Source organism: Polypterus senegalus, chromosome 1 (assembly GCF_016835505.1).
Source record: "Polypterus senegalus isolate Bchr_013 chromosome 1, ASM1683550v1, whole genome shotgun sequence".
In the NCBI taxonomy this organism is placed as follows: domain Eukaryota; kingdom Metazoa; phylum Chordata; class Cladistia; order Polypteriformes; family Polypteridae; genus Polypterus; species Polypterus senegalus.
The window spans coordinates 163,989,046-164,016,874 of NC_053154.1; the positions used below are offsets into that span (position 1 = coordinate 163,989,046).

The 27,829-nt window shown below is 38.5% G+C and overlaps 1 protein-coding gene across 1 annotated transcript; it reads left to right on the forward strand.

Annotated features, from left to right (window-relative positions):
• LOC120534358 (ADP-ribose glycohydrolase OARD1-like) lies at positions 1–27,829 on the forward strand. The gene is made up of 5 exons (XM_039761891.1): positions 1–278; positions 23,465–23,626; positions 24,675–24,734; positions 26,305–26,417; positions 27,452–27,829. The coding sequence occupies exons 1-5, from the start codon at positions 51–53 to the stop codon at positions 27,558–27,560; spliced, it is 672 nt and encodes a 223-aa protein (XP_039617825.1). The 5' UTR covers positions 1–50; the 3' UTR covers positions 27,561–27,829.

The window sequence follows — 27,829 nt, forward strand, 5'->3', positions numbered from 1 at the left end:
TTACTTTCAGTTTTGCTTAGGCTGTGTGGTCGCCTGATCGGAATCGCGCCATGTTACGTATCAAAAGTCACTTAACCTGCGCTATTTGCTTCGAACGTTTCGACACACCGGTGAAGCTGCAATGCGGACACACGTACTGCGAAAGGTGCATCCAGCAGTACTTCTCTGGCGGACAAGAAGAGCGGGTTTGTCCGCAATGCCGTACAGTGTGCACTGGCCCGGCCATCCCGGACTACGCACTAAGGAGCCTGGTTACTGACCCGACTTTATTAGAACAGGTAAGGCCGGAGAGCGGAGTGGAACTGGACGGGATGCCACGTACTTTTAATGCACGGAGTGCACGAGCTGAGCACTTATCGGCATATTTAATGCATTTTTGAAAAATACAAAAACTGGGGTGTTGCGAAATTTGATGAATAACTAGGAATAAGATGGAGTACTTCCTGATTGATTTTGGCAATGTCCGTACCTGTCCCGACTCTTGACGCTCGAGCTTCCTCCTTTGTGTAGAAAAAAAAAAACATGTCAGAAATTGGCCTTTTATCCGGTTAGCAACTATTACTTTCAAACAAGCATCTTAACAAGAACGCGGGTACCCAGACCTAAACTTTTTAGGGATAAAACAAATGTTAGATTTTTTTTCATCATTTAACACATTGCAATGCTAGTAAGTAGTGTGGTTGACAGTGAGATTTTAGGGTCCTTCGTAACTGGAATCAGTGTTATGTTAGGACTGACAAACTTTGCTGAGCTGATTGGCCTGTTGATACAGTGTTCTAATTTGGTGCCACACTGGATGCCAGTCGTTTGTAAAGCACATTCACACAAAACATCCATTCTATTATGTCAGGCCAGTAAGGACCCTCACTTGATATATGTCTGCAGAATGTGCCCAAAGAAAGCTTTCTATTGAGAGTTTAAAGTCCACACATAGTGAAACTGAACCCCGAAGTTATGGTTTAGCAATGCAAGCTATGTCGCCTCCCAGTTGCTTGTTAAGGTGGATTATTATGTTGGGTGAACTAGTTGGTCAGAGGAATGTGGACACATGAATGTAACTATAGTTACAGTTTAGACTACTGTTTCCTGCTGTACATTTCAATCAGCACATAAGGATTCAATAGTAATATTATAAAGCAATTACATAATCTGCCCTCACTGTCTTTAGGAAATCAAAAGTATTTGTAAATTCTTTAGATATGTTGATTGGATTCAATTAATCAGTGTTTCAACATGTTAAATTTAGCATTGACTATCCCATGTAAACCCCCATTTTGTTTAAAAAAAAAAACCAAAAAATAATGTGATTGACGAATATTCAATGTTACAGAAGTATAATTTTAACACAAACATATTTGCGGAATTATTTCTAAGTTTTATTTTTCTATTGTCAGAAATTGTTGATTCATACAATTTCTCATTACCTATATGAATGATACCACTGAGGTCAATCATTTCTATTATTTCTCTGGGTAAACCTCAATGGTTGTTTTAGATCAGAGGTTACTTTTTTTTTTTTTACTATGAATCAAGTTTAATTTTTAACATGAAACTTTAAATAAAAGGACAGCATGTATCTGATATGATATAATATACACAAAGTATTTATTTTTTTATTCATTGTCTCCTCCAACATTATCCATTACAATTTTGCAAAGAGTCCTCAGATTCAAAGAATGAACCTAACATATGTGGGACAATAGGCCTTTGCAGAACACACTTCGGCACATACCCAAACTCACTCTCAGAGGACCAGTTAAGCAGACATGTATAACTTTGGAATATGAATGGAAATCATGGCTAATGGAGAACACACATTGGGAGTACAGAGAACAGGCAAAATCCATAGGGATACGTACTGAGTTCCAAAATAAACTTTGGTTACTGGAGATGTAAGGCAGCAACACTAACAACCGTGTAATAAGTTGTTATATTTTTGTATTACTGTATTTTAAGGGCGGCACGGTGACACAGTTGGTAGCACTACTGCCTTGCAGTAAGGAGACCTGGGTTCGCTTCCCGGGTCCTTCTTGCGTGGAGTTTGCGTGTTCTCCTCGTGTCTGTGTGGGTTTCCTCCTGGTGCTCCGGTTTCCTCCCACAGTCCAAAGACATGCAGGTTAGGTGCATTGGTGATCCTAAAATGGACCCCTGTGTGTGTGTATGCCTTGCGGTGGGCTGGCACCCTGCCCAAGGTTTGTTCCTGTGTTGGATGGGATTGGCTCCAGCAGACCCCTGTGTTAGGATATAGCGGGTTGGAAAATGACTGACTATATTTTAAAATTTCATACATTACTGAACATGATTTATTCACTTTTAGGAAAGCAGAGGGTTAATGGAGTGCTGGCATCTTACTCCATTTTCTGCAGGGATAGACTCTTTATGCCCCTGAAACTGGATTAAGCAGGTTTAGCAAGTTGATGATTTGATGCTTAGTGTTTATCCTTCAATCCAGTCTAAGACCCGTTGAAAGTCTAAAAATCAAAATTATGTTAGACCTTTGAAAAATAAATTTTAACAACCTGTTATTGTTATACAGATTAAATGAGTGCCGGTATTTTTGTGAGTTGGTCAGGAAACAAAGAGATGATACAGGTGCCAAAACACGTGATCAGAGATGGGCCAAGCCAGAAAGACTGTCAGGAATAAGTGAATGAAACCAAAGGGTAAAGCACACTTGAAAGTCAGGAGCAGAAGCAACGTTTTAGCCAAAACACAGATATAACACTGGAGCCTACTTAACTACCCCTTAAGATTTTCTGAAGTTGTAGAAATATCTGTCGAGGGATGCACCCACCAACTTCTTCTATATTTGGAGCAAAACTAGTGGTAATGTCACCAACGTTGATTTACATAACAATGAAAATGAGAAAGTGATACCTGTCTGACAAAAGAGCAGCACATAAATGAACAAAAAAAAAATAATAATAATGAAAACAACATCCATCAAAACACAACAAATATAAAAAATAGGTCAGAAATGAAATCTTCATGTGAAAAAAATACCAATCAGACAGACTAAAGGGACTTAATAATGCATGGTGTCATAAGTTACTTAGTCCCCATTACTAGGTTTGCAATAAAATATTGTAGAAGCCAACAGAACATGCTCTTCCAGAGATATTAGAAATTTCCAGGCCACCCTTTTCACCTTGCAGGCAAACACTGCTTCCTGAAATTCCATACTTCTGCCTTCCATAGTCTTGATTACATAGAGCTGCATTGACAGTCTGTGGCAGAGAGCTGAATTAGCACATAGCACAAAATTACCTTAATCTGTATCACGTAGTAGTAATTTTAAACTTGCACACACAATGCTTAAATGCATACATTATGTCAGATGAACACCAGCAGTTCTGTGTAATGATTGCTGGAAGTACAAGGTGGTGTGGCTCTTTTTTTGGCAAATTGTATATGCGTAACTTATGCATATTCTAACCGACAGCATTCTCCTTAGCTGACTGTCTTTCTGGCTTTGACCTTGGCCTATGTCACATTTCTTATTTTGGCACCTGTATCATCTAGTTGTTTTAACTAGTTGATTATATATCCCACAGTACCAGAATAACATTACTCAGCATTCAGTTAGCACTGGAACAATAACAGTCCCCCTGATAACCACTGAAATTCTTGCCAAAATACCTGCTGTAGATGCCAGGGAGGAAGGACAGACATTCTGGCCAGAACAAAGGATGGATTCATAGCCATCCAAGAGGCCATAATGGATGGACTGAATGAACATGCATGTCAGGAGCAGTTCATTGTCCCAAACAATAGGTGGCAGTGTTCCTTATGGATAAACCTGATTAAAATAGCTGCAAGGTGGAGTTGGAGTCTGGAAATGCAGCCCTGTTGTGATCTTTGGTTGCCACCAGTGTGCATTGATGAGGGGGGACTGCCTTGGTTTCTGCATGACCCGGAAATGCCCCAGACAACTTGGGCATGACACCAGAAGTAGTTTCTGGGTTGAATTTAAAAGAGAGGCTTTCACCTCACTTAATCGAGTCAGAGTCTGGAAGCAGCAGGAAACCCTCTTGGGGGTGGAAGGAGAGAAAAGTGAATTGGTTTGCTGATGTTATTGTGAAGAAGGTGTTGGGAATAAATAAGAAACTTTTATTTAAACCTGGAATTGCGTTGGGCATTCTCCTGTCTGTGGTTGAGGCTCAGTGGTACCCACTTGTGGTTACACTGAATCGAAGCTCCAGTGCAGACACAGACAGATGGGACAAACTGCACACGTAGAGCCATGGTCTGTATGCAAATCCATATCTCTGACGTTTTGAGGTAGTAGCACTAGAAAGTGTTCCAGCATATGTAATTTGATGTTGAAAGTTTTCCATATGTGACCTGTGAGTTTTTCTTTTTGTGTTAACTGTTTAGTCATTGATTGTATCCTTATATCGGCTAATGGAAATTTTATTTAATTTCTCATACCATTAGGAAGCTGCACTTTTTTCATAGCTAATAATCCATATTGCAAATAAAACACTGAATATTAATACATTGTACGAGTACATACACAGGTGAGACTGTAACTTGATTGGAATATGCAAGGTGTAAAATGCACAAAAATTGAAACAGTTAAATATAAATTACAAAATTTGACTAAGCAAGTGACATTGTTTTGCTAGATGTAATAGCTGACTGATGTTCAGCTAATGAAGACTTAAACAAAAATCTTGAGCATATGATGGTAAAAGTGTGCCAAGAAATGTTTGCTGTTCTTAGCACACTCAACTGAAGAAAACACATCATATAAATATCCAGCAGTGTACTTTCCGTTTGTTGCTGTTAAACTTTTATCTGTACTTTGCTTGTTGAGCAAGCGAGACCTACCCAATTTAAAATACTTTTTTTTATTAAAGTCCACACAAACTCTGACTGTAAATGTCTGAAAGAAGTTTGTACGATTCACACCAGCTTGATACCAGTATAGATGATCATCTCCTTGGCAATCATCTCAAAGTTCTCGTGGTGAATTCACAGGCCAGTATATATAATCCTGCCATATTTCCTATGTCTTTTCCCAGTGGGATGTTCCTAGTACATTGTAGAAAGATCTCAGGGTATTTTGATAATGTTTGAGAGATCAGGGCTGTATATCGAACGCTTTGAGCAGTGAGAAAAGCGCTATATAAATGCAAAGAATTATTATTATTATTATTATATGCATGATTAATGCAAACTCCATTCAAAAATAAAAGATAAAAAATTGTACAACAGTTGACTGTTTTATTTTTAATAGGCAAAAATAAACCCTACCTAGAACACAGAAACATAAGATGATTGATAACCAAGAAGAGACCAGACAACCCATCAAACACATAGCTAAGTTGCCCCAATATCTCATGCTTATTCTTTTTAAAAATTGTGAAGGTTTCCATCTCCACTACATGTCTCAGTACTTCCTTCCAGATTTCCAAGATTCTTTCCTTGATTGAGGGCACTCCCTATTAAACCTTAAGTACATGATTCACTATTTAATTGAATTATTTCTTATGGTTTAGTTTACTTTATACCTTTGAGAACTTTGAACACCTGAGCTCTCTGCTCAAGTCTAAAGTGGTTGAATTCCCTTTGTCTGTCAGAGAGCACGTGTCTTTTAGTCCCAGGATGTGCTTGAGACCATCTTCTTAGATTTAATTGGCCTTTACTAGCAACATACCAATATAGAATTTCATGAGCAGTTACATTATTTTATTGTGCTAGCATTTTTGGAAGTGATCTCTCTGCATTTTAAGAGTACTTTCTCCTATAGTGGGAAAAGTGGTCTATTTTTGCAACATTTATATTTTTGTTGAATGGATGTTGGAGTAGTACTGTTAGCTTATAGGTCTAGGGAGTTTGTTTCTTTTTTTGAGTGGAATTTTTTTTCATCTCTTCATGATCATTTTAGATTTCTATGTGTATTCTGGCATTTTATCCCAAAGATATAAATGTTAGGTTAATTGGCAACCATGAACTGACCCAGCATGAATGAGTGTATGTTTGTATATTCTGTTTTTCACCCACTATGTTAGATGGAGGCTTCTCATAAACCCTTAATGGAAAAGTGGACTTTAAAAATGACAGAGAAGATGTGTTTTGCTTATTTGCCTCTTTAACTTTTGTTAAATCGAGATTCTGACCTCACATTGTTCATTTTCCCCATTTTTCAGAACAGTTACTTCCCTAATGTATTCAAGTAGCTATCAATAAAGTGTCAATTAAGGAAGAGAAAAAGTACAGTTTCAAATGACAATTAAGGCCAAATAATATCAGCAAATCTTGTGATTATATGACAAGTCATTAGCAAACAAATACCCTGGCTAAAAAAAGAGACAAAACAAAAAAACCAGGGTTGGACCAACAAAAAAGAGATTAATCAGACAGGGTATGTTTTGTTCGGCAATAAAACAAAAATTAGGGATGGAAAACCAAAGGAAAACCTCTGAGTAACAAGGAAAATCAAGATGAATGAAATGTGTCTGCTCCACTGGGCTTTCCTATAAAAGTTGGTGTTGTTTCTCAAAATCTCCTCCTTTCAGATATCACCAAGCACTGTTCTTGTCACCTTATGTCTCTCTTTCCCTCCCAACCTCAGCCTCTTTTGTTACTGTCATTGTTTCTTTTCTCCAGACTCTCCTCCACACTCTTAAATGAAGGAAAATATAACAAGAGGCAGCCTTCAATTATCTCTTTCATTTCCTGGCTATCCCACAGAATTACTTAACCACCTGTCTGTAAAAGGCACTATTCTAGAACTCCATCTAATGATATTGCCACATTCCTAAGCCTTGCTCGGGTACAAAAGGGTCATGTTTCTAGCTTCCATTTTGCTTGCATTCTCACTCTTTCCCTTTCTCTAATGTCCTACAATTCTGAAATAGTTTACTATCTTTTCCCTCAAAAATCTCTAACCCTACTATCGCTGACCCATCTTGTAATCTGGAGATAAAAACCATAAACAATAATCCAGATCAATGTTCCCTCAGAACTGTGCTCAAAAAAACAATCCAGATTTGAAGACAAAAGCTCTAACGTCTGAACTCACCTGTTGAATCACATACAATATAAACCCCAGGGTTCAAAGTTTTGACAAATTAGGTCATGTAGAATATTCTAAAAATCATGTTATTATATGCAAAGTATAACTTGTTTAAAAAGAGCATAACAGGAAAAGCCACTTTCAGTTAAATATGCAACACTAGCACACAAAGTGTGTTAATTCAAATGAACTGTGGCACTTGCTGCGTCCTGATATGAAGATCAACTCAGTCTTTATCACTGAACCTCCCGTTAGACTTTATTTACATTAAGCCTAAACATTTTCTTATCCTTGGCTGTTGTTACTGTTGTTACTAGCTTTTTAAGGATAATCTCATGGCTCATAACAAGTCAGACTGCATTTCAGTTCAGCAGTGCACTGCTGCTGTTTATTGCTAGGTGTTTTGAAAATGGCATGACATTTTCTTTTCTTTTCTTATATTATTTTTGTCTCTTTTGAAAATGATCACTTTTGAGTCTGGGGTGGATTTCTGCCTTGTGCCTCATGATGCTTGGTTTAAGATGTGGTGGATTAGGCAGATTTGATCATGAATCAATGGATGGGTGAAGAACATCATTTGTCAAAAAAAAAAAACATTTCTGGCAAGTAGTAATTTTTTCAGATTATGACAAGGTAAGCAATTAGGTGTTTGTTGTTAATGCAGAGCTGTGATTTAAAATTACTTTTCATAATTTGAATGCTCAATGTGTTATTAGAAAGGTCAACTTGACCATGATTTTTTTTAAAAACACTCATGAGCAACTTCCATCATATCTGTTCAGCTCAATGAATGAATTAATGAGTTGGTTGTGACTTAATAATTTAAATAAAGAAGACACTTTAATAAGTAGACCTTCAAGTGTGCCTTCAATGCTATAAATTCATAATTATTACATTTGAATAGGTCATTTTATGGCATAATACTGTAATAAGTACTGCTCATAGAGCAATATAACATGAACTTACTGGATATGCACCCTATACGGTACTACCTGTTAGCTTTTTTTTAATGACTTTTGCATGCTAGTGGTATTGCAATTTTTATTAGGAGAACAATAGATGTTAATTAAGTTATTGGGAAAAATCATCAAGAATGGTCAAACAATCAAGGATCAAAAGAAGCGAACAACAATGACAAAACAAAATAGGAAAGATGGAAAAATCAAAACCAAAAGTAACAAAACCAGAATCCTGCACTATAAATATTTTTGGGAGAGTCTTTTAGCTTCCACTACTCTAGGTTTATCCTTTGAGGATTAGTCAAAGTTTCAGACACCTGGGGCCTCATGTATAAACAAAGTGTACGCACAGAAATGTTGTGTAAGAACGTTTCCACATTCAAATCGCGATGTATAAAGCTTGGCATAAAGCCACGCACATTTCCACAGTACCTCATACCCTGTCGTATGCAAGTTCTCAGCTCGGTTTTGCAGACTGGCGGCACCCAGCATCAAAGCAGTGCTACTGTTCCTGTGTGGTTACCCTTTCTTTTTCAGATTCACATCCCTGACGTGGTTTTATAAATACACTGAAATTAACCGCACTAGCCAACCCGCGGTGTACCATACGCCGCATAATCAGGCTGGTTTTTTAATGATTTTTAAGCACAGGGAGAAAATTAACATTTCAAAAATCGGTAATGTAATAAATCAGCAAGAAAAGCAACTTTGTAACAATGCACAGAATGAACCAACACACAATCGTCCGTGCGGCGCTCAGGCGCGGAGGGTGGAACGGGAGGAGAGAAGAAGGACATTAACTCCGCTCCCTCCGTCATGCTAGTCTGCTGATTTCTCGTTCAGTATACACTGCCTGCTCATGTGCCCACCTCCAACTCGTCACTCGAGTCGTTGTCGTCTTTGCACAGTCCAGATGCACCTGTGACTCACGTAGACTTTTCATTGCTCTGTGCGGTTTTGGCTGCCTTTCTATATATAATCCACCAAGACACCCGACCACGGTAGTAGCGAGGTGGGAGGGGGGTGTGTACAAAGTGCAGGAGCATCTAAGAAGACGCATGTTTGTCGCGGATGCAAATTGCTGTATGTAGCGTGTAAAACAGTTTATGGTGCGCGCGGTCGTGCGTCGTAACCGAAAATTCGGTTTTTAAAAACTGCTTACTTCATTGTGTATGTGACTGTAGGCGAATGAAAAGATGTAACTCTGGAGAGGGCAACATACAATACAGCATTTTACACGCTGCATACAGCGATTCACATTTGCGACAAATTGTTTTACACGCTGCATACAGCGATTCACATCCACGACAAATATGAAGTTTCTTAGATGGTGCTGTCGCGTCCACCCTTGCACTCGAAGCATACACACTGCTTGGTCATGTGCCCGGTCGCATAAGCAACTGACAGAGACCCAGCCACCGAGTCTAAGACCATGGGAAACCCCTCGGAAACTGTTTTACACGCTGCATACAACGATTCACATCCGTGACAAACAAACTGTTTTCCACGCCGCATACAGCGATTTACATCCATGACAAACATGCCTCTTCTTAGATAGTCCTGCCGCGTCGTGTGGTACCTCTGTGTGAACTGGTCAGGCACAGAGAAGGTCAGCTGCTGAGAGAGCGTCTCGACTGTTGCAGGGCCTGCATTGGTGAAGCAGGTGAGACGGTAATGAAACAGAGGCACAGGGCTTATTGGTTTTTAAAGACTGCTTCCTTCATTGTGTTTTAACCTCAGTTTTAAAGGATTGTTTTAAGGATCCCATGGGATACCCCTCGCAAACTGTTTTACACGCTGCATATAGCGATTCACTTCCACGAGAAACATACCTCTATGAACAGTCAACGTGTCTCAGAGTTGCACGTGGACTCTACGACAGACGAACATAAATGACACCATTTTTCCTATGGCGTCGCGTCCGAGTTGGTGGGCGTGGTTCTGCGAGTTGTCGTCGTGTCCAATGGTCTTAGAGTTGGTGGGAGTTCCTGCGTGCGCCATGGGCGTCTTACTTGTCGGCGGCTTAGTGAATCCACGCCCCTTCCGGCGTGCTTTCCATGGGTGTCTTGCCTTAGTGAATTATATATATAGATATTGTTTATTAGTTCAAGGCATCTGATTGTAATTAACCTGTAACAATATAATGGTCCACAGAATGGTCAAACAATTCTAAATACCATAGCTGCTTTAGCATGGTTACTCTCACTGCACCTTCTTCTTCTTCTTTCAGCTACTCATGTTAGTTTTTGCCACATCGGATCATCTTTTTCCATATTACTCTCACTGCACCACTCGGGGTATTTATATCACTGTCTCTGAGTGTGAATCACAGCAGCAGCTGATCGGAAAGAGAATTATTGGTATACAGCATCTAGCACATGCTGCCTCAGCCATTCGCTATTTGAACTGGTCTCACCCAACCAACGCTTCAGAGCCTTTCCCGTTCGGACCTCGCGGTTCACAAACAGTTTCATCCCAAGAACTATAAACGCACTCAATCAGTCCATAAAGTGCTCCTTTTAGAACGCTTTGTACTTATAAGTACAATCACCTCACTGTAAACTTGCAATACAGTTATAATATTGCACAACCTGAGCCACTTTATAAAGCGCGTATTTACATATGATGGCAATATCATTTTTAAGCTGGAATGCAGCAAAATATGTTTATTACCGTATTTACTCATGTACCACGCGCACATTTTTTCCCAAAAATGAGCATTAGACAATCAGGTGCGCGTCATACACGAGGAAATGGTGCGCGTCATACATGAGGAATACGGTAGGGGGGTAGGTTTGTTTTTGAATCAGTTTGGCGTCGTCATTCAGCATGGATAGTAAGCGTTTACGCTCCTTCACGGTGGGAGAGAAACTAAAAGTGAAGCAGAGAAGATAGGAAATCGGGCAGTAGGTCGCAAGTACGGTGTTCCAGAGTCATGTGTTCGAGATTGGCGACAGTAGAAAGAAAAACTTTTGTCATGCAACATAAACAGATGGGCATTTCACAGAAAATGTGCCGAGTTCCCACAAGTGGAAGTTGCACTCACTGATTACATTCAAGGCAGGCGTCAGCTTGGATATGCAGTGTCCACAGAAATGATTCAGGTGAAAGCTCATGATATAGTGAAAGAACGTGGAATTCCCATCACTCAGTTCAAAGCAAGCCGCGGATGGGTTATGCGCTTCATGACAAGGAATGGCTTATCAATAAGACGCCGCACGACCATTTTGCAGTGTCAACCAAACGCATATGAAGAAAAGCTACTAGTTTTCCAAAAACACGTTATTCAGTTGAAGCAGCAAAAAATGTATTTAATGGGGCAAATCGGTAATGCTGATCAAAGGCCAGTTTATTTTGAGAACCCCTCAAACACTACTTTTAATGCAGTTGGAGACAAGAGTGTCCCGGTACGCACGGGAGGCAGAGAGAAGCAGCGGTGTACCATGTACAGTATGGGACGTCAGTAGCGGTGGCGAATCCAGCAGCGAATCAGAAGATGATGATTAAACTGGAATATTCTGGTGAGCACAATAATTTTCCACTTGCCATTACAGTCCTTTACTGATAGTCTCTATACGGTTCTTTCTTTTCTCATTTCACGGGGCTATTTGTCATTCACACCTTTCGCAGCATGGTGTGACAAACTCTGAAAGTTCAGCAGTAGAGGTACTGCTTACAGTTAGTACAATATACTGTATCATGTGCAGAAAGAATTAAACGAGACATAATCATTCTCCATTACAGTTATTCACATCGGTGTCTTACTCCAACCTCTCTCGCTTCCTATACAATCACAATGTGTGTCATACACGGGGCAAAAGATTTTTTCCTGATTTTCTTTGTAAAAGTTAGGGTGCACATCTTACATGAGGGTGCGTGGTACAGGAGTAAATGCGGTATATTATACAGATGAAACATTTATTTAAATAATCTATACTAGCTGATTACCCAGTGGCTTTGCTCACTGAGTGCAAGGGAAAAAAGTAAAATGTAGTATATAAATTATTAAACAGTAAAACATTAACATGTAAGAAGGAAAGATACATTGAGCAGTACTGGAGTGCTTTCGGGTAAAGTACATTTTAAAGGCGCTATAACACAACAGGTAAGTAGCACTAACAGCAGCTTAAATGTATTTGAATCATGTCTCAGTAGCAGATCCCTTGTGAAAGGTGCTACACGACCACTGTGATATAGAAATTACATTTTCTATGCGATCCTGCAAATTTCTGCTTGACAACCTTGCACTACGTGCCTATAATTTAAGAGAAAAATTATTCTGAGAATTGTGGACGCTGCCCTTCTGTACTTAACAGGCAGAAGGTCCAAACAATTCCCAAGTCCAAAACTTAACATGAAGAGGTCAGTACATCTTCTTAGATGTAAACCCTCCATTGTCTTAAAAGAATTCATCACAAAATCAACCTTGAATGTTGCAGGGTTTTAGTGACCTGAACTCACCTTAAGGGGCAGTAAGTAGTCATGCAGCGCAATTTACTTCGATGGTGCCGATCACACTCATTCGGAAAGATTTCCACTCTTCCGGGAGTCGAGGGGGACTCGATGTGTCACAAATAGTGCGAGAAGAGAGGACGCTGCCTGAAACTGCGAAGCTGTCGACCCGGCGGAGCAGCCTGACATTCCGCGCCTCCCAGGGTCCACTTTGTTCTCACAACCTCCTCGCCGCTGAAGACGGTGACGTCTTCACGTTGTTTACAGCTCGGCGCAGTTAAAAAGTAGAAAGACACAAAGCTGTTTTCTCATCCCTTCTACGATCAAATACTGCCAATTAAAAAAAATTATAAATGTGGCAGTTTCCGTGACAGTCACGTACCATACCATACCATACCATATTTATTTGTTGAGTGCTTAAAACACAGCATTACAACTGACCAAAGCGCTGTACAGTTACAACAAGCAGGACTAAAAGCAAAATATTAAAAATAAACATTAAGAGAGAATTAAAACAGAGATACTAAAAACAGGTCAAGGGACCAAATAAAATAGAGAAAATAGCAAAAGACAAGTGGAAAATGAAACAGGTTAAGAATTAAAAGCCAAAGTGAAGAAGTGCGTTTTAGGCTGAGATTTAAATGTGGCGACTGAAGCGGCTTGCCTAACCACTATGAGCAGGGAGTTCCAGAGCTTGGGTGCACAGACGGAGAAAGCCCTTTCACCACGAGCTTTAAAACGTGCCTTGGGAACGGTTAGGAGCAGCTGATCTGTGGATCTAAGAACACGAGGGGGATTGTGACAATGGAGCAAGACACTCAAATAGGCGGGGCTAGACCGTTTAATGCCTTATAGGTTAGGAGGAGAATCTTAAAATCGATTCTGAATCTAACCGCAGCCAGTGAAGGGTTTTCAAAATTGGTGAAATGTGTTGGATTCTGCTACTTCCAGTTAGAAGCCTTGCAGCGCATTTTGAGCCAGTTGGAGTCTAGAAAGTGTGGCTTTACTGATACCAAAAAGGCAGGAATTAGAGTAGTCAAGCCGGGACGTAATGAATGCGTGGACAAATAAATAAAACTTCTCTGTTAGAACGTGCCTGGCGGAGGACGGGTCAGCGCTGGGGTCCAGAGTGGAGGGCGACATGGGGCGCACTTCTATGGGATAGATCAGCGTGTTTGTGCTTACTTCTTTTCAATATCAGTAAAATAACTCTCATACAAATAATAACAATTCGTTAAGACGATATAAAAATGGCATCCACAAACAAAGTGATTAGTTCCTGTATTATAATATGTTCTGTGGTCATACGTAATTTCCATTTTGCGTGGTCAGACGTAATTTCTGTTTCAAACTCAAAACGAATTTTATATATATAGATTGTTAATAAATAAACATGTGAGGACACAGTGTCGCAGCGCTATAGCGAGCCACTGGTACTCAAATTCATGGTTTGGGGCTGGCACGACACTGGAAGGATACAGCTGGATAGAATAATTAAACATGTACTACGAAGATATTTCAATGTTCCTTAAAAGTTTTGAAGAATCGATGTTGGCTTAACTTGGCAGATGGCTTAACTTTCCATTACAGAGCTGATTGTGTGGCGATTGGGTATTTGGAGGAAGAAAAGGAAGGACAGGAATTGAAGGTTAGTATGTTTGAACAACACAGTACTTCTGTAATAAAGTATTTCATCGCAGGTCACACATGGCGCAGTAAGCATCTTCCGTGGAGACATGAACAATCATTGCGCCACCGTGTTTCCATGTTTAATAACATGATTTAACTCCTGTCATCATGAAAATGATATCACGTATACTTCTAGTATTTTAATTATTCAGAGATTTATAATTTCACGAATGTAATGGATTCTGTGTCCTGACGGACAAAGAGAAAGCCCGTTTAAGAATCACATAGTGATTCACACACACAGAGCACAGAGAAGATCAAATACAAAACAAAGCATTTAACGTGCTACTTTAGTTATGATGGGATTTGAGAAACTAGTAAATTAAACGATTTTAAGATGAAGTTTGTGATGTTCTGCTTTAATGATCAAATAAACTACATAATTAAAGTGGAAATTTCGAGATTAAAGTTGACATTTCTTTTCAAGTTTTTTTTCTCTGTTCCCTAATAAGCTTTCATATGACGGTGGGCTACGACTCGCCTTTTCACTTTGATATCTGACAACTTTTTTTATTTCGGGCACTGTGCGACTTAAACATTGAGCTTTTGAGTTTCTTCGACACTCTATGTCATTCGATCAACTTCCTTTTGTTGTTTATACCACCTTTTAAACCAACAAATAGTACGTTTTTCCTTGCTTCCACTTGGTATTCTCTGAAATTCTTATATTTTGCCATTGCGTTTTAACAGAACGCTGCGCTTAATGGCTGTTTATATTCATTTGCATATTCAAAGAGGCGTAATTCTGGGAGGAGACGGGGCAGGACAGCAGGCGCTTGCACAAGCATTAGTTTTCACGCTGATTGGGATTTATGTAGCGGAAGAACGTGGAAGTGGGCGAACGCACAGATTTATGCATCTGGATTTTTCTGTGCGTAAGCACATTTCGGCTTTTGTGCTTACGTTATGTTATAGTGCGAATTCTACGCACGCCGTTATGCATGAGGCCCCAGGTTGTGCGCAAATTTTATGGGAATGGAACAACAATATGACAAGTTACATCTATACTAATAAAAGGCAAAGCCCTCACTCACTCACTCACTGACTCACTCACTGACTCATCACTAATTCTCCAACTTCCCGTGTGGGTGGAAGGCTGAAATTTGGCAGGCTCATTCCTTACAGCTTACTTACAAAAGTTGGGCAGGTTTTATATCGAAATTCTACGCATAATGGTCATAACTGGAAGCTGTTTTTCTCCATTTACTGTAATGGAGATGAGCTTCAACGCCATGGGGGCGGATTTTCGTGTGACATCATCACGCCTCCCACGTAATCACGCAGTACGTAGAAAACCAGGAAGAGGCCCAAAAAGCGCTGAAGAAAACATGCATTATATAATTGAGAAGGCAGCGAAACAATAAGAAGCGAGCGAAGTGACATATACAACCATATTCATGAGTTCTGCTACTGAAACAAAGCACGATGTAAACCTACACTTTAAATTAAGTTCATAGACAGGCTGCCGCTGGCGTTTGTAATTTAGTGCCTGCCCATATAAGGCCGTCCGTCAGCGGCAATCCAATAGCAAACTGCCACGGGTAAATATTCACGGGTGAAGGACTGTCCTTATGCAGAGGAAGATGAGATGGTCAGGGTGGTGTTTGCACAAACTCAGCGAAACTGCGAGAGAAAGTTTTAAGTGCCAGGACTAAGGTAACATTAAATACAGCCATGGACATAGCACGAGATGGCACCAGCACAGCTGGGAACCTTCGATGCATGTACACCGAGCGCTCACGTGAACTGGACGAGTGCACAGATAAAAGCAACAGTTCCAAAGAGCTGAACAAAAACAGAATTACACAATTGAAAAGGCAGCAAAAATATGAAGCGCCTCATACATACAAGCATATTCATAAATCCAACTACTGCGGAAACAAAGCACACGTGGAAAAAGTCAATGTCCCGCTAAAGGAAGACAGTGTAAAAAACCCGTGCATGCAGTGTGTCAGGTCTCAGATAAAGAAGAAGACGAGCTGTTTATTGATGCAGTAAGAAACGAATCGATGAATGAAACCTGTCATCTTTACAACGATTGACAAACACGGAATGTAACTTGAACACAACACATCCTACAAATACGAACCTGATTGAAAGAAATAATGATAATCAAATCCTTGATGACAGCAACACTCAGTAACACTCACAAAACAAATACTGTATATTGACAGTCATGTTACAATGTTCCCTTTTCTTTTCTAGCTTTTTAACACACTACTTCTCCGCTATGACACGGGTATATATATATATGTATATATATATATATATAACCCGATCTACATACTCGAATAATGGATACTTTATTCGCCATCAATGATTGTTTTGGTAAAGCCATACTCAGTGTATTCATTAGATGAACGGTAAAAAGTAAGAGCGAGGGAGGATGACTTATTGAGGCATGCAGGCTGTAGCGCGTCAACTCTATCTGAATTGCGCGATCACATTTGAAAAAATATATCTTTTCAAGTTCTATTTAGTCCATATGTGTCAAAGTCAAGGCCGCAGGCCACATCCGCCCGGCGTGTAATTATATCCGCCCGCGAGATCATTTTATATACTGTATTATTGTTATTAATGGCCGGGGATATGAAGCACTGGTAACACAATAAACTACAGATCCCATAATGCAGCGCTTCAGCTGCCTTGCCGTGTCTTCAGTCGTTTCCTTACTTTGCGAAGGAAGCAGCTTTCTCAGAGCTTCTGCACTGTTTTATAAACGAACGATATATAAGAAAGTCCTTTTTCCTTGCTTCGCCAACGAAGCAGCCTTTTTATTTAATCCACGGGTTCTCCGCTGTTTCATTGTTCATTTATTACGATTTTTATAGTTATTGTGTAGGTTTTATTTAATCCACGGGTATTTCACCGCTGCGAAGCGCGGGTATTTTGCTAGTATCACATGTTTAAAAATGGGTCATTTATATCAACACTAAGGTGATCACAATACAAATCAGCACATAAAACAGCACAGGGAACAAGAAAAAATGATCACAAATAGGTGTAGATGTTACAATAAACAATTTGAAGAAACAGTTAATCCCAAATGCAAATTATTGTTGTGATAAAATTATAAAACTAATTTTTACATAGAATGAAGTTGCAATCTTCCACTAGCATCATGAATCATGTAATCAGGAATTAGAATGAGGCTGATAGATTGGATCCAGGAATTTTCATATTACATGCAAGAATTCCAAAGAAAGTGCTATCTGTTTATTGATTACACAACATGCTTCCACGCAGTAGGTAAATTAGTGAAGAATTGTTTTATTTATTTATATATTTATTTTTGGTTGGTTTTCTTTTTACATTACATTTTTTCTAATCAGCCAGTGACTGCAGATTCATAACAGTGTCACTGAGGCACTAACAGGCTTACCCAGGTTCCACAAGCAAAGCACAATTCAATTCATCCCTGTTTTTTTCGCTCATCTTCAGAAAAAGAGTTTGTTCTCAATAGACTTTAGAAATTAAAATTAGTCGCCTGCTCCAAAGTCTTTATCATAAGGTATTTTTTTCTGTTTCCACATTTTCTAAGCTTTATTTGTTTATTCTTATTGTCCCAGGTAAAACTTCACCTGTGTCAATATTACACTATATTTTTAAAGAAAAGTTTGAATACAATCTAGAATTTGTGCTGTGCAGAATAATAAAGTATTAATTAGTGCATGTAGCTCGCAGCAGTCTACTTTTCACAGACAGGACATTTAATCTGGCTGATACTGAGCATAGTAAAACAATATTACTAATGGCTGATATCTTGTAAAAAGTACATGTTCTTTCCAGAAGGTCCTTGTTAATGCAAGGTAGATAATCAGTGGAGATTTAGAAATGATGTTTCATTACAGGCCCTGACCAACTGAAAATTTTGAGTCTGCATGCAGTGAAATCCTGCAGCCCTTCAAAAGAGAGTTTGTCCATTCCTGTTCAAAAGCAAAAGTGACATCTTGATGAATTTGTAAAGTAAAAGGAGGGTGGGACAGGAGTACATACTTTCTTTGTATGATAGTTTTATTAAAAATGATCCTAAAAACTCTCACAGATCTAATCAGCAAAGTGAAATGTAAGACAGCATTCCATTTCACTACTCCCTTGGGCTTAACAGAACTTAATCATTATCTTCATCAGTCTCTAGTTCCACGTGCACTTCCAAAATATGAGCCAGCAAGGAGAAACCTCTTCCATCTGGCTCTGCAAATTAGAAGAATTTTGAAGCTACACTGTTGCCTTGATTTTAGTTAACTAAACCATCAGACAAACAATAATACTGAAACACAAAGCGAGCCAACAGATGATCAGGCTAGCTAAGATTCCATTTACACCAGTGTCTTTCATTTAATAGCTGTATCAGTGAAATATTTAAAAAATGAAAAAGTGCAAAAGTCTGAAAAATAGTAATCTGTTATGGTCCACAAAGCATTTTGGTGGTGATCTCAGAAAAAAAGCAAATAATTGGATAATCTTTTTTTTCTGTTTGGGTCTGTTGCAACTAACCTGATATAGTACTGTATTAGTGGTGGATCAAGACCAGACTTAGTAAAGTGCTAAGAAGTGATGATCCTCAGATCTAAGTACTGTTTCAATGAACAGTGGGACAAGATCAGAAGCAAGTTTTACTAATCCACATCTAGTCTTGTTTTGGCCTTGTGTTTCTCCTTGTTTCACTCTTTGATTGCCAGTTAACCCTGGAGCACTGGAAATGAATGTCTTGCCCTCTCTCAATTAACAATGTACCACTTCACATTCCTTGTGATTTAAAGGGACATAGCATAGGAAAAAGTATATCCTTACTGTATGCAACTTAATACAAAATTGCATTGTTAAGCTACATTAAATTGAAATGAGTATCGCTGTAGTTTTTGTAAATGTTATTCATTTCAAGCATATAAAAAATGGTCCTGAGAGGTACACATTAGTAGAATCGTATCTGAAGCATAATTGTCTCTCTGCAACTCATCTCCCAGTTGCGTAGCATATACAATAACAAAAGGGTTGATAAGTGTCATTCATTATGCATTAATTAATCTAGCAGTCATCAAAGTGTAAGCAATGCTTAGTCAGATGCTGGACAATATTCATAAAGAGTGTTTCATCACAGCACAAACTTAGCATAGTTTAAGCTCTCTTTAATACATATTGTCATAGATCTCATATCAGAACTGAAAGATGTGTACAAAATCAGAAGTTCTAGTATTTGTTTGGGAAGTTGTTTATAATAATATTTATTATTTTTTTGAGATTCTGTAACTAAGCATTTCACTGCAATTTGCACTATTTCTATAATTTTATGTGACAAGTAATATGTGATACTTTCAGTACACTTCAAAAGAATACAGGACGGAAGAAACTGGCAGCGGCTTTCAATGAGCACTTTACAAACTGGCAGCCGAGCAATTTCATACTTAAGGATACTGACTTACAGAAGATTAATGATGAAATATAAATGTTAATCTGTATTTTTCTTTTTTCTATATTCATGTAATATAAATATTTCCATGTATTGCTTGTCATTTTCTGTAGTATTGAGTGTGACAGATAGGGGGCAGTATCGCTCCCTTGAACCCCTGTCCAAGACTCCAGACACCTGATAAAAGTCCAAAAGATGACTTTATTTATATGCAACAGTGCACCCTCTCCTCCACTATACTCATTAAATTAACACAATACATAATCAATAAACTCTCCACCACTCCCAGAAGCGTTGCCCTCCTACCACCCAGCTCAGCTCGCCGTCTGGGAGCTGTCACAGTCCTTTTATAGTCCCTGACCCGGAAGTATTCCAATCCCCAGTTCATGTGATCCTTATCACTTCCGGGTCAGATAAAAAGTTCTTTTCTTCAACCCAGAAGTATGTCGCTCTGCCTATGACACACTTCCGGGTTATAGGGCACATATGACTCTCTATGCCTCCCTGCAGTGTCCTCTGTTGGCCACTGGAGTATCCAGCATTTTTTTAAGGGAAAACTCCATAACCCATGATTCCCTGCTGGCATCCGGGGCACCTCCATGCTGCAGGGAGCGCTCCATCTTGCAGCCTGGGGGTATTGGCCATGATGACAAGCCGGCCATAGACCACATGAGTTAAATATATATGATTCAGTATCACACTGTACTTCAGTCCAAATGTAAATTTAAAATACTAGCTGTGTAAGCCCGTACTATAAAAAGTTCGGGGTTCTAGAAACTAGTGAAATCGTCAGAAAAGAAAATTGAAATGTAGAGATGTCAGGTAATTGAAAGGAACTACTCTGGGCATCTCTCTTCTATGAGGTTTCGTTTTGCCGATGTGCTTGCATCGTTTATGCATTAGTGGCTAAGCAACTGTCTTTCTTCAGAAGTTTTGTTTTGCAAACGTGCTCGCCTCGCTTGTGTATTAGCGGCGGGAGGAAAAGTAAAACGTATACCGTTTTGCAGATGTGCGCGCCGTGCTTCTGTAATAGCGGATAAGCAAGTGACTATCTCTTCGCATGTTTCGTTTTGCCAACATGCTGGCCTCGCCTGCGTATCCTCGAAAGGGGAGCCCTTACCCTGACTCCACCTCTCACTTCTGGACCGGACACACACACACACTTCCACGTGTAGACGTTTATATATAAGATGGTTTCCATATTTTTTAATTGCAAATAAAGTACTTTTTCATATTCATAACAGTCTGTCTGATGCGTGCATAATTCATTTTGTAACATTATTAACTGTACTTAAGCTGTTAAACCTGCTCACAAAGTGGTCAAATTTATTATACCTTTTTCTTCTTCTTCTTCTCTGACAGCAAAAGGCACAATGCAACTGCACTTAGTCTTAGTCTTGGTGTGCTTCTACAGTAGTGTGCAGTTCTTGGGCTCACCTCAACAGTGCTGAACCCAAAAGTTAGTCTTGTTACCGTAAACACATACAGGGTGTGGCAGAAAGGAAGGACATCTTTGAAATGGCTAGAACTCACCACTAGGTGGAGTGACAGATGTGCAGTAGGTGGCGTTAGGTTCGCGAAGTCTTAGCATTTTTTTATCTTCTTTTTAGTTGAAGCCATGGAGTCGTGGACGATAGAACACCGCGTTTTTGCATACGACTGTTTTGTGAAGAACAACCAATATGTTACCGCAGTTCAGCGTGTGTTTCGTTACCATTTCAATATCCACAGAAATAAAGCTGTTCCTGCTCGTAACACTATCCTGCATTGGGTTAAAGTACTTCGTACACAAGGTACACTAATGAACAAAAAACCGTCGGGGGCTACACGAACGGCACGTACCTCTGAAAATGTGGAAAGCGTATGACTAGCCCTGCTGCGCAGTCCAAGTCGATCTGCTCGGAAGCATTGTTCTGAACTTGGCCTCAGTAATTGTTCGGTAAGGCATATTTTGCATTTAGACCTGCATTTCCATCCCTACAAATTGGCCGTTGTGCAACAGTTGAAGGCCAGGGATTACGCACAGCGACTGAACTTAGCACATGAAATGGAAGCAATTTTTGAACAAAATGTGATGAAGTTCATTTTCATCTCAATGGCTTGGTGAATCAACAGAATTGCTGTTATTTGGCTTCTGAAAATCTGCAAAAATACACAAAAGACCACTGCACTGCCGGAAAGTGACGGTTTGGTGCGCTATGGACAAAACTTGCGTCATTGGTCCTTACTTTTTCGAAGACAATAATGGGAATGCTGTTACCGTGAACTCGGAGCGCTATATCGAGATGATAAACAACTTTTTTTTACCTGAATTACGACGAAAATATATTCCCATCTGGAGTGTGTGGTTTCAACAGGATGGGGCGACAGCCCACACAGCTAGAGCATCAATGAATGTTATTCGCCTTCTCTTCCCTGGTCACCTCATTTCCAGGTTTGGTGACATTCATTGGCCTCCTCGGTCCCCTGACTTATCCATGTGCGATTATTTCTTGTGGGTCACCTCAAGGCACATGTATACGAGCATAAGCCCCGTACATTGGAGGAACTAAAGGAAGCCATTCGCGTGGAACTCGCCCAAATCGACAGATCGAGCCATGTTGAAAAAAGTGGAGGCCAACTTCCATGAACGCATCAGTGATAACGGACACCACATTGGAGATGTTGTTTTCCACACTTGCTTTTGTCAAATGCTATTTCAATATGTCTGAAATCTTTCAATAAATTTCTTTGTAAGAAAAAATTAACAATTTTGTGATTTTGTAAAAAATGTCCATCCTTTCTGCCTCACCCTGTACTAAGACAAAATCAGCATGGGATAATACAATGCTAATAGCACACAGCCCTGGCCCTTTGAGACCCCTGTTTTAGCTGTCATTCGCTTGCTTTGCTTCTGTGTATTGTTTAGCTGGCAGTTAAGGAAAAAAAAACAATTAGGAAAGCAAATTATAATTAAGGCAAAAGACATCTGTTAAATTAGTAGCAGTAATTGCTTGCTTATTAAGGAAAGAGGCTGGAATGAAAATCTACACCACTATGGCCCTCCAGGATTTGAGTTTGATGTCCTTGCAATAGAGGGGCTTTGAAATTATATTTTTGGGCTGCTGAATGTGTTACAGTTTTGTTCTAGGTTATTGACGCAAGGTAAACACTTTATTTTTAAAGTCATGGATGTCAATCTTCAGCTATTCAAGCTATTTTTGCTATGCATACTTATGATTTTCTGGTCTCGTTTGGTGCTCATTTTAATGGAGAAATGTTAGCAATCACCGAAGGCTGCAAACCAGATAGTCAGGATGCTTTGTGGATTTTTTTTAACTTTGCATGCACAGAATAAATTGCATACAGTACATACCTCTATGTAATTTGGATTTTTTTTTTTGCTACATTCTAGTCTAGGTTGTTAAAAAAGATGTTCTTGATGACATACATGTTTATGTCTATCTAGAGCCAGAACTCTTTTTGCCTTTGTACAAGGCTCCTTTGGGCCTAAATTCAGTCTGAAGCTGGCTCTTCCTAATGCCATTATTATCATTAACTTCCATCCATCCATTATCCAACCCGCTATATCCTAACTACAGGGGTCTGCTGGAGCCAATCCCAGCCAACACAGGGCACAAGGCAGGAAACAAACCCCCAAATGTTCTCCTTGGTTATGTTTATTTCAAAGAATGCTCAGTTTGTTTTGTTTACTGACATTCTTTTTGCTCTCCATCCATCTATCTAGCCATTCATTTTGTGAGTTTGCTTATCCCAAACTATGTAAGGTATTTTGTTTAAAATCTAATTATTATTATAATTCATCTTGAATGAATTTCTCATGTTGTGTGTATTTCCTCTTTTATTTGGCATTTTCTTGCACACTGTGAGTGAAAAAACACTTGAGGGTTTTTTTTTGTTGTTGATTAAATTCACAATAATTTTTTTTAGGTGCCTCCAATAACAGAAATAAACCGAGACATCAGGAAAGCCTTTAACACAGGCTCAGGTGAGTCACTTGCAGTCTGTGTTACTGAACAGTTCTCTATGAGCAGTGGAGTGTGTCATATATTTCGAAAGGAATTCAATCAAGTAGAGGAGCTCAAAAAACAGGTTGGTCCCTTTACTGTACTTTCTTAATTGGTTTAAGGGTCACAAAGAAGAATCACAAAATAAAAGCATTGAGGTTAAATATTCAGCATTTTGGAGAAGCATTGTCTTGCCCTACTTTAATCAATTGAATGTGTAGGTGGCAACCATATTATTAATATTGTAATTTTTTGATTCAATTTTTTGTTATGGAAATAAAATATAAAGGAGAACACAAATCAATCAAGCTAAACGCAAAAGAAATAAAAAGCAATCTTTTACTTGAGTAAATAGGTAGGACCAATTGCATAATACAAATCCCTATCAGAATGTAAACCAGTTTTCATGCACCAAGTGCCAGTGGCAGGTTTTTTTGCACACTAGTCCAAGCTTATTAAGTGCGGCAACTGACTGTTCGGTAGCTAACCCATGCAGCTGGGTTAACCCCTAACCCCCCCATTATGAGGCATGCCCTAGGCAAATGCCTAATTCACCTTAATGGTGGCGCCGACCCTGCATGCACCTTTTTCCAAAACTTAACATGAACAATCCTGCCCTGCCCTGATAAATTGCATTAATCTAGGAAAGTTAATCTGTACTTCTGTGAGATGGCTGCTTTTTCATTTCACTGGTTCCCTTTAAGTTCAGTATTTTCATACTATTTTTTTTCTGAGTAGCCAGCCTTTACTGTAAGTGCACATAGTTGTGTGATTTTAAAATAGCCAAATACAAAAACATGACAGCTGTCTGAGTTATAATGCAAACAATGCTCCATGCATTCTGTTTTAATTTTTAACAGGTGAACACTATTTTTATTGAAAACAAAATTGGCAAAATGTGCATTTTTAAATGGTTTTAATTATCACATGGTCTAGTAGAGTATGCATGTATGTATTTAATGCATTGTGGTATAACTTAACTGTCTCTATGGTTTATTTCGCAAGCTTCTTCATAGTACTAATGACTCACCCTTAACTTTACCACTATGATTCATAAGTTACATTGGATGAATACAATTGAGTGCGCTTTTGCAACCTTGTCCTTTTTTGATTTATTTCAATTGCCTTGATAGGGTAAGAAAATTGGAGAAGTAGCAGTACTAGAAAATCAAGGACGGTTTCTTTATTATCTGGTAAGTCTTATTAAAGGAGACACTCGTAACAGAATAAGAGATGTACACTTTTTGAAAAACAGTCTTTGGTATTGTGAGCCAGTGTCTTGACTTGAAAACACAGAATGAATGACTTAAATCTAACTACAGACTGAAAACAAGTAGGAAATTCAGAGATCTCCTACATGGCTCCCCGTTATTTGATATAACCTTTCAGGATAATTTGTAAAACAATTTAAAGGAGTACATGAGACAGCTTTTGTATGATATCAAGTTGATGGATACAGTGGGGATGTATTGAATCTACTAATATAGATAGATAGATAGATAGATATTTTATTGATCCCAAGGGAAATTTAGTTTTAAATGAATGGTTTATAATCCCCCAATAGACTCTGGTACACGAATACTGTAATGTTTAATTCATTTCGAAACCAATTGTTTTGAATTTTGCCTTTAGGAAGCTATTTCTATTGAAAGTGCCATACTATACATGATAAAAAGCAACTGACTTTTTTTTTCTTTTCATGTGCCTTGAGCATGGGAAAGGCACTATATAAATAAAATGTATTATTATTATTATTATTATTATTATTATTATTATTATTTAGTCTTCCCTTCTTGGATCAATCTTTGTTACCCCATGAATTTACTAAAGGGCATCTCAGACTGCTGTTATTTGCACCACTTAGCTCTTATAGGTATACACAGCTCATTCTTTTATATCCTTCCCAAGATCACTCTGGTTCTTTGTTTTTATTATATGTAAGTACCCTACACTGTAGTGCCTAATTGTAAATCATTATGGAATTAAATGAGCCACTGCAAAAGGAATACTACTCCCAAAAATTATACATACATATATTTTTTTTTTCCATTTTATAATGGAAAAAAACTGAATCTCATGTTATTTTATAGGGAGAAAAAAAGTTAATGATATACTAACCTATAGTTACAAATGCTGTACAATGGTAGGTGATGTGTAAAACCTTCATGGAGAAAAGAAAAAAAAATATATTACTCATGGCAAATAATACACATGTCAGTTACCCTGTCGTAAACTCAAAGCATACACAATACATGCTTTTTTGCTAAAATAATGTTAAATGTATACAGTATTTCCGGAGTAATCATACATCAAAAAAATGAGTTGGTCATGAGTCCTATCTTTTTATAAAATATCATATCATCTGTTTTTAAGAAGTGACATCAACTGTTTATGTATTTTCAATGTCTGATTTGAGTTTTACACTGGATTCCTCTTCAACTTTAGTTATTGAGTTATTTTTACTTCTTTTTAGAACAGTGGATGAAGGGCTACACTAAAAAAAACAACAGCTAGTAAGGGTTAAGGATGTGCTTTTTGTGACTTGTTTGACAGTGTAATGACAGCCTTAATTGCTGTCTTATAGAAATTATCCTTCCTTGCTGCTTTAGGACATTCTGCCAGTAATGCAAATACTAGCATTCTAAGTCCACATCAACTCATTTGCATTGATTTTTAAAAAAAATATCAGTAAAATAAAGCATAAAGTATTTACTTTACTTTTTATTAAGATAGTTTAAATCTGACATTGAAATCTCACAACAGGTCACAAGAAGTAAATATAATTGGAAAGCTAATTATGAAGACCTGGAGAAGTGTCTTATAATGATGAAGGAGCATTGTCAACAACATGGAGTCCACAGCCTGTCAATGCCCAGGTACAAAATTGTTCTCTGAAGCCTAGCATTCTCATATTTTAATGTAGCAACACTTTCCTAGTCACATTCCTAGTTGTCAATCAGTTGAATTGAAACACAATGCTTTTAAAAAAGACTAGAAATGAGAATCATATTGTAACATATTAAATTGATGGATCATTGAACACTGTAATATATTGGTTTATGTTCTTGTATTTGTGGTTGCTTAATCTTTGTGTTTCCTAGACTACAACTTCAGTTTACATATACAATAGGGTCAGGTGCCAAGGAAGGTATGATCCTGTGACTGAGAAGGCAAATGTTGCTACTTAGACAAATAAAGTTTAAAAATGAAAGAAGTTGCCTTCTGCCTTGAAATGACAAGGGGACTGTCAATGCAACTTTCACCTGGGTGAAACATTTGCAAATGAATTTAAAGAAATAGTTTGTAAGTGTATTTCAAAAGACAGGGAAAAGCAAACAACTGCTAAACAGAAAGACAGTGAAAAATGAATATGACATGCATATGTACTGCAAAGGGTAAAATATATGGAGAAAAAGATAAAAGAGGTCTTAAAACAGCTCTACTAAGCTTAGAGCTGGCCCAGCTGTCCCATTGCCTTCTTCTTATTATATCTTCAGAGTTGTAAGAGCTTAAATAGTAAAGGAAGTCTAAACAACTCCCTTTAGCATGGCTTGAGAAAAAAAAAACGAAACAAAAATGATATGCATGATAAGAGGGTGTTCAGAACTGCTGGGCTGGGGCTCTGGAATTTACACAAACAGGTTTCAGGAAGGACTGGAAAGTGGTTGCTCTGTTTTTAGTCCATAGGCATACCCAGCTAGCCACATGCCTACAGGCCACTAAAAGCTTACAGTTAACCGTTTTCAGTGTCTGGTTCAGTTTTAGGGCACTGAACCTTTGAAAGAATGCAGAGTTGAATAATCCAGTATCTGGAATGTGGTTCATTCCTTTTTGAAGCTGTGTTGTAAACTATGTGCTGATTTTTTTTATAAACAGTATTTATAAATTGCTTCTTCCTGATCCTCTGCAGGCTGAGTTGTGGAAAGGATGGACTGAAGTGGACAATTGTTTCATCACTTATCAAAAATGTGTTTACTGGCACTGGAATCAACATTACCATTTATTACATTGACACTTAAGACAAGTGCTTAAATGAGAACTACTACTGTGATGAGCCTTCTTCTGCATATCTTGAAATGGAGAGATGGAACTATTGTAATATTCAAAAAATATCTCTTTGATCAGCATTAATCTATATTTTACCACAGAATGCTGTTTGTATGGTAAGGATTATACATACATAGCAGTAAAATCCTACATCAGGTCAGGCAGAGGTCTCAGATACTCATAAAACAATATGGGAGATAATTTTTGTGGGTTTGGATACACTCCAAAATGTAAGAAAAAT

Bases quoted from the DNA above. Each gene is read 5' to 3' on its own strand.
- LOC120534358 (XM_039761891.1), top strand. From the start codon at position 51: ATGTTACGTATCAAAAGTCACTTAACCTGCGCTATTTGCTTCGAACGT. The intron at 279-23,464 runs GTAAGGCCGGAG...AATTTTTTTTAG, and splicing joins ACCCGACTTTATTAGAACAG to GTGCCTCCAATAACAGAAAT. The intron at 24,735-26,304 runs GTAAGTCTTATT...ATCTCACAACAG, and splicing joins GACGGTTTCTTTATTATCTG to GTCACAAGAAGTAAATATAA.